The following is a 12,762-nucleotide window of genomic DNA, read 5'->3' on the forward strand; positions in this document are numbered from 1 at the left end:
ATCAGGTGAAAGGGTGAGTATCAGGTGAAAGGGTGTGTTTCAGGTGAAAGGGTGAGTATCAGGTGAAAGGGTGTGTTTCAGGTGAAAGGGTGAGTATCAGGTGAAAGGGTGAGTATCAGGTGAAAGGGTGAGTATCAGGTGAAAGGGTGAATATCAGGTGAAAGGGTGAGTATCAGGTGAAAGGGTGAGTATCAGGTGAAAGGGTGTGTTTCAGGTGAAAGGGTGTGTTTCAGGTGAAAGGGTGAGTAGCAGGTGAAAGGGTGAGTATCAGGTGAAAGGGTGAGTATCAGGTGAAAGGGTGAGTATCAGGTGAAAGGGTAATAGTTTGTAGAGGACCATGGTGTTGACTTACCTTGCCAGAATATGTAGTTTTTAGAGTCAGCGTGGCATGCTGATATAGGTGGGTGATGGCTGACCTGAGAACAGAGATAAAGAATGGCAGGCTTGTACTTGATGGATCAAACCCTATGAATTCTTCAGATGTGGGACAAATACTTCCAGGTCATATTTAGGACATGTGGGTCTGTGTATAGTACCTGTTCTGCTACAAATCGGAGGCCCTTGTCGGGGCGGTCACACTCATAGGTCTCCCCCAGGACCGGGTTGAAGGGCTTCCCTCCCGCTCGGTGGTAGCTGGACGCGTACCCCGACACGGCAAACGTGGCTATGTACACCTACAGACAGACAGTTAACCACAGACAGACAGTTAACCACAGACAGACAGTTAACCACAGACAGACAGACAGTTAACCACAGACAGACAGACAGTTAACCACAGACAGACAGACAGTTAACCACCGACAGACAGTTAACCACCGACAGACAGACAGTTAACCACAGACAGACAGACAGTTAACCACAGACAGACAGACAGTTAACCACAGACAGACAGACAGTTAACCACAGACAGACAGACAGTTAACGACAGACAGACAGTTAACCACAGACAGACAGTTAACCACAGACAGACAGACAGTTAACCACAGACAGACAGTTAACGACAGACAGACAGACAGTTAACGACAGACAGACAGACAGACAGACAGTTAACGACAGACAGACAGACAGTTAACGACAGACAGACAGACAGTTAACGACAGACAGACAGACAGTTAACGACAGACAGACAGACAGACAGACAGACAGACAGACAGACACAAAAAGACAGAGACAGACAGACAGACACACACACACACACACAGTAGTTAGTGAGTCAAAACACAGATCAACCCAAGAATGACATGATGAATGTCATGACAGAAAGGATGACAGAAAGTGCAAAGTGGAACCAGTTGGATAGAGGACTTGGCCCAAAGCCTGTTTCAGCCCTCAATGGCGCTGTCTGTGCTCTCCATTCTCCAAAGATGACCCGAGCCGGAGATGAGCCCTCAGGTACATCTCTATGAGATAAGAGGTCGTCCCACCATAATTACCCCTGGGGGTCCGCAGGAGAACTGTTTGTAGTGAGTTTGTGTCCAATGGACCATTCAATAACCCTTCATTCTAACATCTGATCATTGCTGGTGAAATTCCCACTCAATTTCCCACATATATAGATATAATTGGGCTCCCGAGTGGCGCAGCATCTCAGTGCTAGTGGTGTCACTACAGACCCTGGTTCAAGGCTGTATCACAACTGGCCGTGATTGGGAGTCCCATAGGGCGTGTCGTCCGGGTTAGGGTTTGGTCATTGTAAATGAGAATTTGTTCTTAACTGACTTTTCTAGTTAAATTAATAAAACGTAAATCATTTCCTCTCCATTTGAGTAGAATGGGCCTGATGACCTCAGTAATGTGAAACTGAATGGGAGAGGCTGTGTCCAAATGGAACTCTATTTAGTGCACTACTTTTAATCACGGCCCATAGGGAATAGGGTGTCATTTGAGAGGAAGCCAGAATGGCTGGCTGGCTGAGTGGATGCTGTCTGGATCTGGATGTCCCCTCTGATAGGCCACACTGGGCCAGGGGAAAAAGCACTCATCATCATCATCATCACCATCTCCTCCACTCCACAAAGACCCCGATGGGACAGATGTCTTCAGCTGCCTGCTGCCTCTCCTCTTCAACGCAGACTACAGCTGTATTCATCTGCCTGCTGCCTCTCCTCTTCAACACAGATGAGAGCTGTCTTCAGCTTCCTCTCCTCTTCAACACAGATTAGAGCTGTCTTCAGCTTCCTCTCCTCTTCAACACAGATTAGAGCTGTCTTCAGCTTCCTCTCCTCTTGAACACGGATTAGAGCTGTCTTCAGCTTCCTCTCCTCTTCAACACAGATTAGAGCTGTCTTCAGCTGCCTCTCCTCTTCAACACAGATTAGAGCTGTCTTCAGCTGACTCGCCTCTCCTCTTCAACACAGATTAGAGCTGTTTTCAGCTTCCACTCCTCTTCAAAACAGATTAGAGCGGTCTTCAGCTGACTCGCCTCTCTTCTTCAACACAGATTAGAGCTGTCTTCAGTTGCCTCTCCTCTTCAACACAGATTAGAGCTGTCTTCAGCTTCCTCTCCTCTTCAACACAGATTAGAGCTGTCTTCAGCTTCCTCTCCTCTTCAACACAGATTAGAGCTGTCTTCAGCTTCCTCTGCTCTTCAACACAGATTAGAGCTGTCTTCAGTTGCCTCTCCTCTTCAACACAGATTAGAGCTGTCTTCAGCTGCCTCTCCTCTTCAACACAGATTAGAGCTGTCTTCAGCTGCCTCTCCTCTTCAACACAGATTAGAGCTGTCTTCAGCTGCCTCTCCTCTTCAACACAGATTAGAGCTGTCTTCAGCTTCCTCTCCTCTTCAACACAGATTAGAGCTGTCTTCAGCTGACTGCTACCTCTCCTCTTTAACACAGATGATAGTTGCAAAATTCCCAGGTTTTTCAGAAATCTTCAAGAACTATGTGATGTCATCTACCATATGAGTATATGTACTGAGCTGTACCAAGGAGGTGCATCGCTGAAGAGCCCCAGGGCTCCATCCTAGGTCCTTATCCTTCAGCCTCTACATCAACAACCTGTCTTCTATGTGAAAGGGAGTGGACACCCGCATGTATGCTGATGATACAGTCCTTTACACCTGTGGTGATCTCGGAAACCCGAGAACTAAAACCACGCGTAATTGCGTCAGTTGTGTTAAATCAGTTTCCCGAACTAAGTCCTGGGGACACCAAGAAGCGTACATTTAGTCATCACCCTTGCACTATAGAGCTGATTCAAATAATCTGAGCTTGATGATGAGTTGGTTGTTTGAATCCGCTGTGTAGTGCCTGGGGAAAAAACTAAATGTGCACACAGGGGGGGCCAAGGAGGACTGGGTTTGGGAGCAGGTTGTAATTAAACACAAGTACTGTACCTCTGTCTGTAACTAATGCCTAGCTATTGATTGATGTAGCATTACTGTACCTCTGTCTGTAACTAATGCCTAGCTATTGATTAATGTAGCATTACCGTACCTCTGTCTGTAACTAATGCTTAGCTATTGATGAATGTAGCATTACTGTACCTCTGTCTGTAACTAATGCCTAGCTATTGATTGATGTAGCATTACTGTACCTCTGTCTGTAACTAATGCCTAGCTGTTGATTAATGTAGCATTACTGTACCTCTGTCTGTAACTAATGCCTAGCTATTGATTGATGTAGCATTACTGTACCTCTGTCTGTAACTAATGCCTAGCTGTTGATTAATGTAGCATTACTGTACCTCTGTCTGTAACTAATGCCTAGCTATTGATTGATGTAGCATTACTGTACCTCTGTCTGTAACTAATGCCTAACTGTTGATTGATGCTTGGCTCTGCCTGCTGATAATGCAGTGAGAGGAGGAAGAGAACACACAATCATAGCGATGATCCATGAGGTGAACTAGAGAAAAGGGCCGAGGTGTCAATAAATACAGGCTGCATCCCAAATAGCACCCTATTCCCAAGTGCACTACTTTTGACCAGAGCCTTAATGGGTATTAGGGAGCCATTTGGAACACAGCCTGTATTTACTCACACCTCTTCCCTTTTCTCTAGTTCACCTCATGTATCATCGCTATGACGCCCACCTCTCTGACAAACTGACAAACTCCACTCAACTTCTATTGGTCGGGGAGTCTGGAAGCTGTGGGTCTAGTTCTGGTCCTTCACACTGAGCTACTGCAGCCGGTAACACACATTCATCATTTCAAATGGAACAAACGCTCTGCAGGAAATATATTCCACACAGATTTATTACCGCAGTGAGGTCCCATGTCTTCAAAGGCTTTCATCAAATGTCTCTCGCTTTAGAAAAACTGGTCAGTGAATACAAAGTGCCATCAAATCAGCGAAGTGCTGATCCTAAATCCTCAATCCATTTTAGGAGTCATATACAATTGCTGATAAACAATTATATGCACAAAAGCAGAAAACCAAACAGATCATTTGTACCAAGTAATTTAAAACGGAGCGAGCCGAGGCACACTACTGGCTACAGCTGAAGTGTCCAATCAGGATCTAGCCAGTGGGAATGAAATGTAATTTCTCCTCAAATGTCCATAGGACATTACAGCACTACCGTGAAGAGTGTGTATTATTCACCATTTGTGCAGAAGGAGTCTTGTGTGCTCAGATGTGTGAATCTGTTCGGTGTGTGTATGTGCTGGGTCCCATTGTGAAAGTGCTACTATGTCAGTGTGTATTTAGAGCATATTCTCTCTCCATACCCTCGAAGGAGTCCAGTGTGTGTGTGTGTGTGTGTGTGTGTGTGTGTGTGTGTGTACACATCCCCTCTCACCATGCGTTCAAAGGGGTCCTGTGTGTTAGCAGCTCTGTCCAGCAGCTCGCTGTACTCCAGCTCCTCACACAGTCTCTGCAGGGTGTTGAGGGGCTCGTTCAGCTGAACAGGCATAGCCACCTGAATAATCATAAGAACACATTTACACAGCAATCACACATCTAGATTTGGTCACCTTCATAAGAAAACAAATGTAGTAATTATGTAATAATGTCACGTAAACCAAATAGAATAATGTAAGTAACATAATAAGACATTTAGTAATGTTTAGAGCTCTACGTAGGCAGAGACAAATCACAAACACAACAAAAAACCAACACAGGAGACAGAAATAAACCAACACAGGAGACAGAAATAAACCAATACAGGAGATAGAAATAAACCAACACACAGGAGACAGGAATAAACCAACACACTAGACAGAAATAAACCAACACACTAGACAGAAATAAACCAACACAATAGACAGAAATAAACCAACACACAGGAGACAGAAATAAACCAACACACAGGAGACAGGAATAAACCAACACACAGGAGACAGAAATAAACCAACACACAGGAGACATAAATAAACCAACACACAGGAGACAGAAATAAACCAACACACAGGAGACAGGAATAAACCAACACAGTTGACAGAAATAAACCAACACACAGGAGACAGGAATAAACCAACACAATAGACAGAAATAAACCAACACAGTAGACAGAAATAAACCAACACACAGGAGACAGGAATAAACCAACACAGTTGACAGGAATAAACCAACACAGGAGACAGAAATAAACCAACAAAGGAGACAGAAATAAACCAACACAGGAGACAGAAATAAACCAACACACTAGACAAAAATAAATCAACACAATAGACAGAAATAAACCTAGACAGAAATAAACCAACACAATAGACAGAAATAAACCAACACAGAAGACAGAAATAAACCAACACAGAAGACAGAAATAAACCAACACAGTAGACAGAAATAAACAGAAATAAACCAACACAGAAGACAGAAATAAACCAACACAGAAGACAGAAATAAACCAACACACGGGACAGAAATAAACCAACACACTAGACAGAAATAAACCAACACAGAAATAAACCAACACAGTAGACAGAAATAAACAGAAATAAACCAACACAGAAATAAACCAACACAGTAGACAGAAATAAACAGAAATAAACCAACACACTAGACAGAAATAAACCAACACACTAGACAGAAATAAACTAACACAGGAGACAGAAATAAACAGAAATAAACCAACACAATAAACAGAAATAAACCAACACAGAAGACAGAAATAAACCAACACAGTAGACAGAAATAAACAGAAATATACCAACACAGGAGACAGAAATAAACCAACACAGAAGACAGAAATAAACCAACACACAAGACAGAAATAAACCAACACACTAGACAGAAATAAACCAACACACAAGACAGAAATAAACTAACACAGGAGACAGAAATAAACAGAAATAAACCAACACAGGAGACAGAAATAAACCAACACAGAAGACAGAAATAAACCAACACAGAAGACGGAAATAAACCAACACACGAGACAGAAATAAACCAACACACTAGACAGAAATAAACCAACACACTAGACAGAAATAAACTAACACAGGAGACAGAAATAAACAGAAATAAACCAACACAGAAATAAACCAACACAGTAGACAGAAATAAACAGAAATAAACCAACACACTAGACAGAAATAAACCAACACACTAGACAGAAATAAACTAACACAGGAGACAGAAATAAACAGAAATAAACCAACACAGGAGACAGAAATAAACCAACACAATAGACAGGAATAAACCAACACAATAGACAGGAATAAACCAACACACTAGACAGAAATAAACTAACACAGGAGACAGGAATAAACCAACACAATAGACAGGAATAAACCAACACAATAGACAGGAATAAACCAACACAATAGACAGAAATAAACCAACACATGAGACAGAAATAAACCAACACACTAGACAGAAATAAACCAACACACTAGACAGAAATAAACCAACACACTAGACAGAAATAAACTAACACAGGAGACAGGAATAAACCAACACAATAGACAGGAATAAACCAACACACTAGACAGAAATAAACCAACACAATAGACAGGAATAAACCAACACACTAGACAGAAATAAACCAACACACTAGACAGAAATAAACTAACACAGGAGACAGAAATAAACAGAAATAAACCAACACAGGAGACAGAAATAAACCAACACAGAAGACAGAAATAAACCAATACAGAAGACAGAAATAAACCAACACACGAGACAGAAATAAACCAACACACTAGACAGAAATAAACCAACACACTAGACAGAAATAAACTAACACAGGAGACAGAAATAAACAGAAATAAACCAACACAGAAGACAGAAATAAACCAACACAGTAGACAGAAATAAACAGAAATAAACCAACACACTAGACAGAAATAAACCAACACACTAGACAGAAATAAACTAACACAGGAGACAGAAATAAACAGAAATAAACCAACACAGGAGACAGAAATAAACCAACACAGAAGACAGAAATAAACCAACACACGAGACAGAAATAAACCAACACACGAGACAGAAATAAACCAACACACTAGACAGAAATAAACTAACACAGGAGACAGGAATAAACCAACACAATAGACAGGAATAAACCAACACAATAGACAGAAATAAACCAACACAGTAGACAGAAATAAACCAACACACAGGAGACAGGAATAAACCAACACAGTTGACAGGAATAAACCAACACAGGAGACAGAAATAAACCAACAAAGGAGACAGAAATAAACCAACACAGGAGACAGAAATAAACCAACACACTAGACAAAAATAAATCAACACAATAGACAGAAATAAACCTAGACAGAAATAAACCAACACAATAGACAGAAATAAACCAACACAATAGACAGAAATAAACCAACACAGAAGACAGAAATAAACCAACACAGTAGACAGAAATAAACAGAAATAAACCAACACAGAAGACAGAAATAAACCAACACAGAAGACAGAAATAAACCAACACACGAGACAGAAATAAACCAACACACTAGACAGAAATAAACCAACACAGAAATAAACCAACACAGTAGACAGAAATAAACAGAAATAAACCAACACAGAAATAAACCAACACAGTAGACAGAAATAAACAGAAATAAACCAACACACTAGACAGAAATAAACCAACACACTAGACAGAAATAAACTAACACAGGAGACAGAAATAAACAGAAATAAACCAACACAATAGACAGAAATAAACCAACACAGAAGACAGAAATAAACCAACACAGTAGACAGAAATAAACAGAAATATACCAACACAGGAGACAGAAATAAACTAACACAGGAGACAGAAATAAACAGAAATAAACCAACACAGGAGACAGAAATAAACCAACACAGAAGACAGAAATAAACCAACACAGAAGACGGAAATAAACCAACACACGAGACAGAAATAAACCAACACACTAGACAGAAATAAACCAACACACTAGACAGAAATAAACTAACACAGGAGACAGAAATAAACAGAAATAAACCAACACAGAAATAAACCAACACAGTAGACAGAAATAAACAGAAATAAACCAACACACTAGACAGAAATAAACCAACACACTAGACAGAAATAAACTAACACAGGAGACAGAAATAAACAGAAATAAACCAACACAGGAGACAGAAATAAACCAACACAATAGACAGGAATAAACCAACACAATAGACAGGAATAAACCAACACACTAGACAGAAATAAACTAACACAGGAGACAGGAATAAACCAACACAATAGACAGGAATAAACCAACACAATAGACAGGAATAAACCAACACAATAGACAGAAATAAACCAACACATGAGACAGAAATAAACCAACACACTAGACAGAAATAAACCAACACACTAGACAGAAATAAACCAACACACTAGACAGAAATAAACTAACACAGGAGACAGGAATAAACCAACACAATAGACAGGAATAAACCAACACACTAGACAGAAATAAACTAACACAGGAGACAGAAATAAACAGAAATAAACCAACACAGGAGACAGAAATAAACCAACACAGAAGACAGAAATAAACCAATACAGAAGACAGAAATAAACCAACACACGAGACAGAAATAAACCAACACACTAGACAGAAATAAACCAACACACTAGACAGAAATAAACTAACACAGGAGACAGAAATAAACAGAAATAAACCAACACAGAAGACAGAAATAAACCAACACAGTAGACAGAAATAAACAGAAATAAACCAACACACTAGACAGAAATAAACCAACACACTAGACAGAAATAAACTAACACAGGAGACAGAAATAAACAGAAATAAACCAACACAGGAGACAGAAATAAACCAACACAGAAGACAGAAATAAACCAACACACGAGACAGAAATAAACCAACACACGAGACAGAAATAAACCAACACACTAGACAGAAATAAACTAACACAGGAGACAGGAATAAACCAACACAATAGACAGGAATAAACCAACACAATAGACAGGAATAAACCAACACAATAGACAGGAATAAACCAACACAGTAGACAGAAATAAACCAACACAGAAGAAAGAAATAAACCAACACAGTTGACAGAAATAAACCAACACAGTTGACAGAAATAAACTAATACAGGAGACAGGAATAAACCAACACAGTTGACAGAAATAAACCAACACACTAGACAGAAATAAACCAACACACTAGACAGAAATAAACCAACACACTAGACAGAAATAAACTAACACAGGAGACAGAAATAAACAGAAATAAACCAACACAGAAGACAGAAATAAACCAACACAGTAGACAGAATTAAACAGAAATAAACCAACACACTAGACAGAAATAAACCAACACACTAGACAGAAATAAACTAACACAGGAGACAGAAATAAACAGAAATAAACCAACACAGGAGACAGAAATAAACCAACACAGAAGACAGAAATAAACCAACACACGAGACAGAAATAAACCAACACACGAGACAGAAATAAACCAACACAGAAGACAGAAATAAACCAACACAGGAGACAGAAATAAACCAACACAGTTGACAGAAATAAACTCATACAGGAGACAGGAATAAACCAACACAGTTGACAGAAATAAACTCATACAGGAGACAGGAATAAACCAACACAGTTGACAGAAATAAACTAATACAGGAGACAGAAATAAACCAACACAGTTGACAGAAATAAAGCTATAAGTCCATGGATACCTTGGAGAGGTCTTTCCCTATGTTGTTCTTAAGGATGTTCCATAGACTGATGTTACTGGTGTTGGGGCTGGCCGACGGGAGGCACGACCTGCGTCTTCTCAGAAGGGCCCCGGTCTCTTCACAGCCTGGAGGGTGGAGGGTTATGATCAGGATATTAGCGGTCATAACTACTGTATGTCAATACAGAACCAGGAAAACACGTCCCAAATTGCACCCTATTGTACTAGTGTTGAACAGAGCTATGAGCCCCGGTCAACAGGAGTGCATTATACTGGGAATAGGGCGCCACTTGAAACACACATGGTAGAGTGTCCCCTTACCCGAGTTAGGTCTCTCCGTCTCGTTGCTGAAGTTGTCCATGGAGATGTTGTCGCTGACATTGTCACTGATGTATGAGTCATCATCAGAGGCCTGCAGGATAAAGAATAAATCCCAGATTATCATTAGTGGTCAAATATACCTTTTTTACAGCGCCCACCTGAGAGATGTGAGAACCAGGAAACAGGAAGCTGTCAGGTCCCTTTCAACATCCTGTCACAACATATGGGAACATCCTAAATGGTGCCCTAAATGGGGAATAGGATGCCATTTGGGATGCATTCAGTGGGTTTGAGAACGGAGGGGGAGGGAGACGGTCGGTCCCAGAGAAGACACTGACTAATGTACACCTCAGCTCCTCTCCTCTCTGCAGTAAGGGTATGTTATTTTTAGATGGGGGTAATTAACTTTCACACAGGAACAGAAAACATACTGAACATGTCCTGTAGCTCAGAGCTCTGACTGGAGGTGCCTCATTAAGTCTGAAGCCAGAAGTGGGTCCAGACAAAGTATCCTCCAGTTCTCTGTCTGTTACTCCTCTCTCTCTCCTCCTCCCTCCTCATCCCCCTCCCTCATCTCTTTCCTCCTCTCTCTCCTCCTCCCTCCTCTCTCTCCTCCTCCCTCCTCATCCCCCTCCCTCCTCTCTTTCTCCTCCTCCACTCCTCATCCCCCTCCCTCCTCTCTCTCCTCCTCCCTCCTCCCTCCTCATCCCCCTCCCTCATCTCTTTCCTCCTCTCTCTCCTCCTCCCTCCTTATCCCCCTCCCTCCTCTCTCTCTCTCTCCCTCCTCCCTCCTCTCTTTCCTCCTCTCTTTCTCCTCCTCCCTCCTCATCCCCCTCCCTCCTCTCTTTCTCCTCCTCCCTCCCCATCCCCCTCCTTCCTCTCTTTCCTCCTCTCTCTCCTCCTCCCTCCTCATCCCCCTCCACCCTCACTTTCCTCCTCTCTCTCTCCTCCTCCCTCCTCCTCTCTCCTCATCCTCCTCATTCCCCTCCCTCCTCTATCCTCATCCTCCCTCCTCATCTTCCTCCCTCTCTCTCTCCTCCTCCCTCCTCATCCCCCTCCACCCTCACTTTCCTCCTCTCTCTCTCCTCCTCCCTCCTCCTCTCTCCTCATCCTCCTCATTCCCCTCCCTCCTCTATCCTCATCCTCCCTCCTCATCTTCCTCCCTCTCCTCCTCATCCTCTCTCCTCATCCCCCTCCCACCCTGTAGCCTCCCCTTGCTCCTCTATATCCTTCTCTTCCCTGATCCTCCCTCCCCGATCCTCCCTCCCTCCTCTCTTTCCTCCTCTCTCTCTCTCCTCCTCCCTCCTCCTGCTCCCTCCTCCTCCAGTATTGACTGGTTTCAACAACAGAGAGAGAGCAGCCCAGTAGCCACTGACCTCGTTTTCTGAGGAGCTGGCAGACAGTAGAACCTCCTGAGCATCGAAGAACTCTGACAGAGACTCTGTGATGGACGCTCTGCTCTCATTGGACGCCTGGTGAACTAGGGGGTGGGATCCATCGGTGGAGTCTTGCTTCTAATAAGAGGAGAACATAATGTCAGTTAGGTTTAGGCTTAGATTAATTCAGTTAGGTTTAGGCTTAGATTAATTCAGTTAGGTTTAGGCTCAGATTAATTCAGTTAGGTTTAGGCTTAGATTAATTCAGTTAGGTTTAGGCTCAGATTAATTCAGCTAGGTTTAGGCTGAGATTAATTCAGTTAGGTTTAGGCTCAGATTAATTCAGCTAGGTTTAGGCTCAGATTAATTCAGTTAGGTTTAGGCTCAGATTAATTCAGTTAGGTTTAGGCTCAGATTAATTCAGTTAGGTTTAGGCTTAGATTAATTCAGTTAGGTTTAGGCTCAGATTAATTCAGCTAGGTTTAGGCTCAGATTAATTCAGCTAGGTTTAGGCTTAGATTAATTCAGTTAGTTTTAGGCTCAGATTAATTCAGCTAGGTTTAGGCTGAGATTAATTCAGTTAGGTTTAGGCTTAGATTAATTCAGTTAGGTTTAGGCTTAGATTAATTCAGTTAGGTTTAGGCTCAGATTAATTCAGTTAGGTTTAGGCTCAGATTAATTCAGCTAGGTTTAGGCTTAGATTAATTCAGTTAGGTTTAGGCTCAGATTAATTCAGTTAGGTTTAGGCTTAGATTAATTCAGTTAGGTTTAGGCTCAGATTAATTCAGTTAGGTTTAGGCTTAGATTAATTCAGTTAGGTTTAGACTCAGATTAATTCAGCTAGGTTTAGGCTTAGATTAATTTTAACTCATTCTCCTGTTACTGTCTGAAACAATAAACCATGATTAAACCTGTACATTTCCAAAGAATAGCATGACTGTGTGAATTGAACACACATACAGGTTGTGTCTCAAATGTACCTTATTCCTGTTATAGG

General features: G+C 41.6%; 1 protein-coding gene across 1 annotated transcript in view; it reads right to left on the reverse strand.

The window, feature by feature from the left end:
* LOC135532529 (oxysterol-binding protein-related protein 3-like) overlaps positions 1–12,762 on the reverse strand; it is a 70,247-nt gene that overhangs the window by 20,719 nt on the left and 36,766 nt on the right. The window contains exons 12-17 of the mRNA XM_064960007.1: positions 11,766–11,903; positions 10,390–10,480; positions 10,070–10,194; positions 4,746–4,865; positions 537–674; positions 353–416 (exon numbers count right to left, since the gene is read on the reverse strand). Coding sequence (XP_064816079.1) covers positions 353–416; positions 537–674; positions 4,746–4,865; positions 10,070–10,194; positions 10,390–10,480; positions 11,766–11,903 — 676 coding nt within the window. The remainder of the gene's footprint in view (positions 1–352; positions 417–536; positions 675–4,745; positions 4,866–10,069; positions 10,195–10,389; positions 10,481–11,765; positions 11,904–12,762) is intronic.

The sequence above is a fragment of the Oncorhynchus masou genome, unplaced genomic scaffold (assembly GCF_036934945.1).
Source record: "Oncorhynchus masou masou isolate Uvic2021 unplaced genomic scaffold, UVic_Omas_1.1 unplaced_scaffold_1896, whole genome shotgun sequence".
NCBI lineage: Eukaryota > Metazoa > Chordata > Actinopteri > Salmoniformes > Salmonidae > Oncorhynchus > Oncorhynchus masou.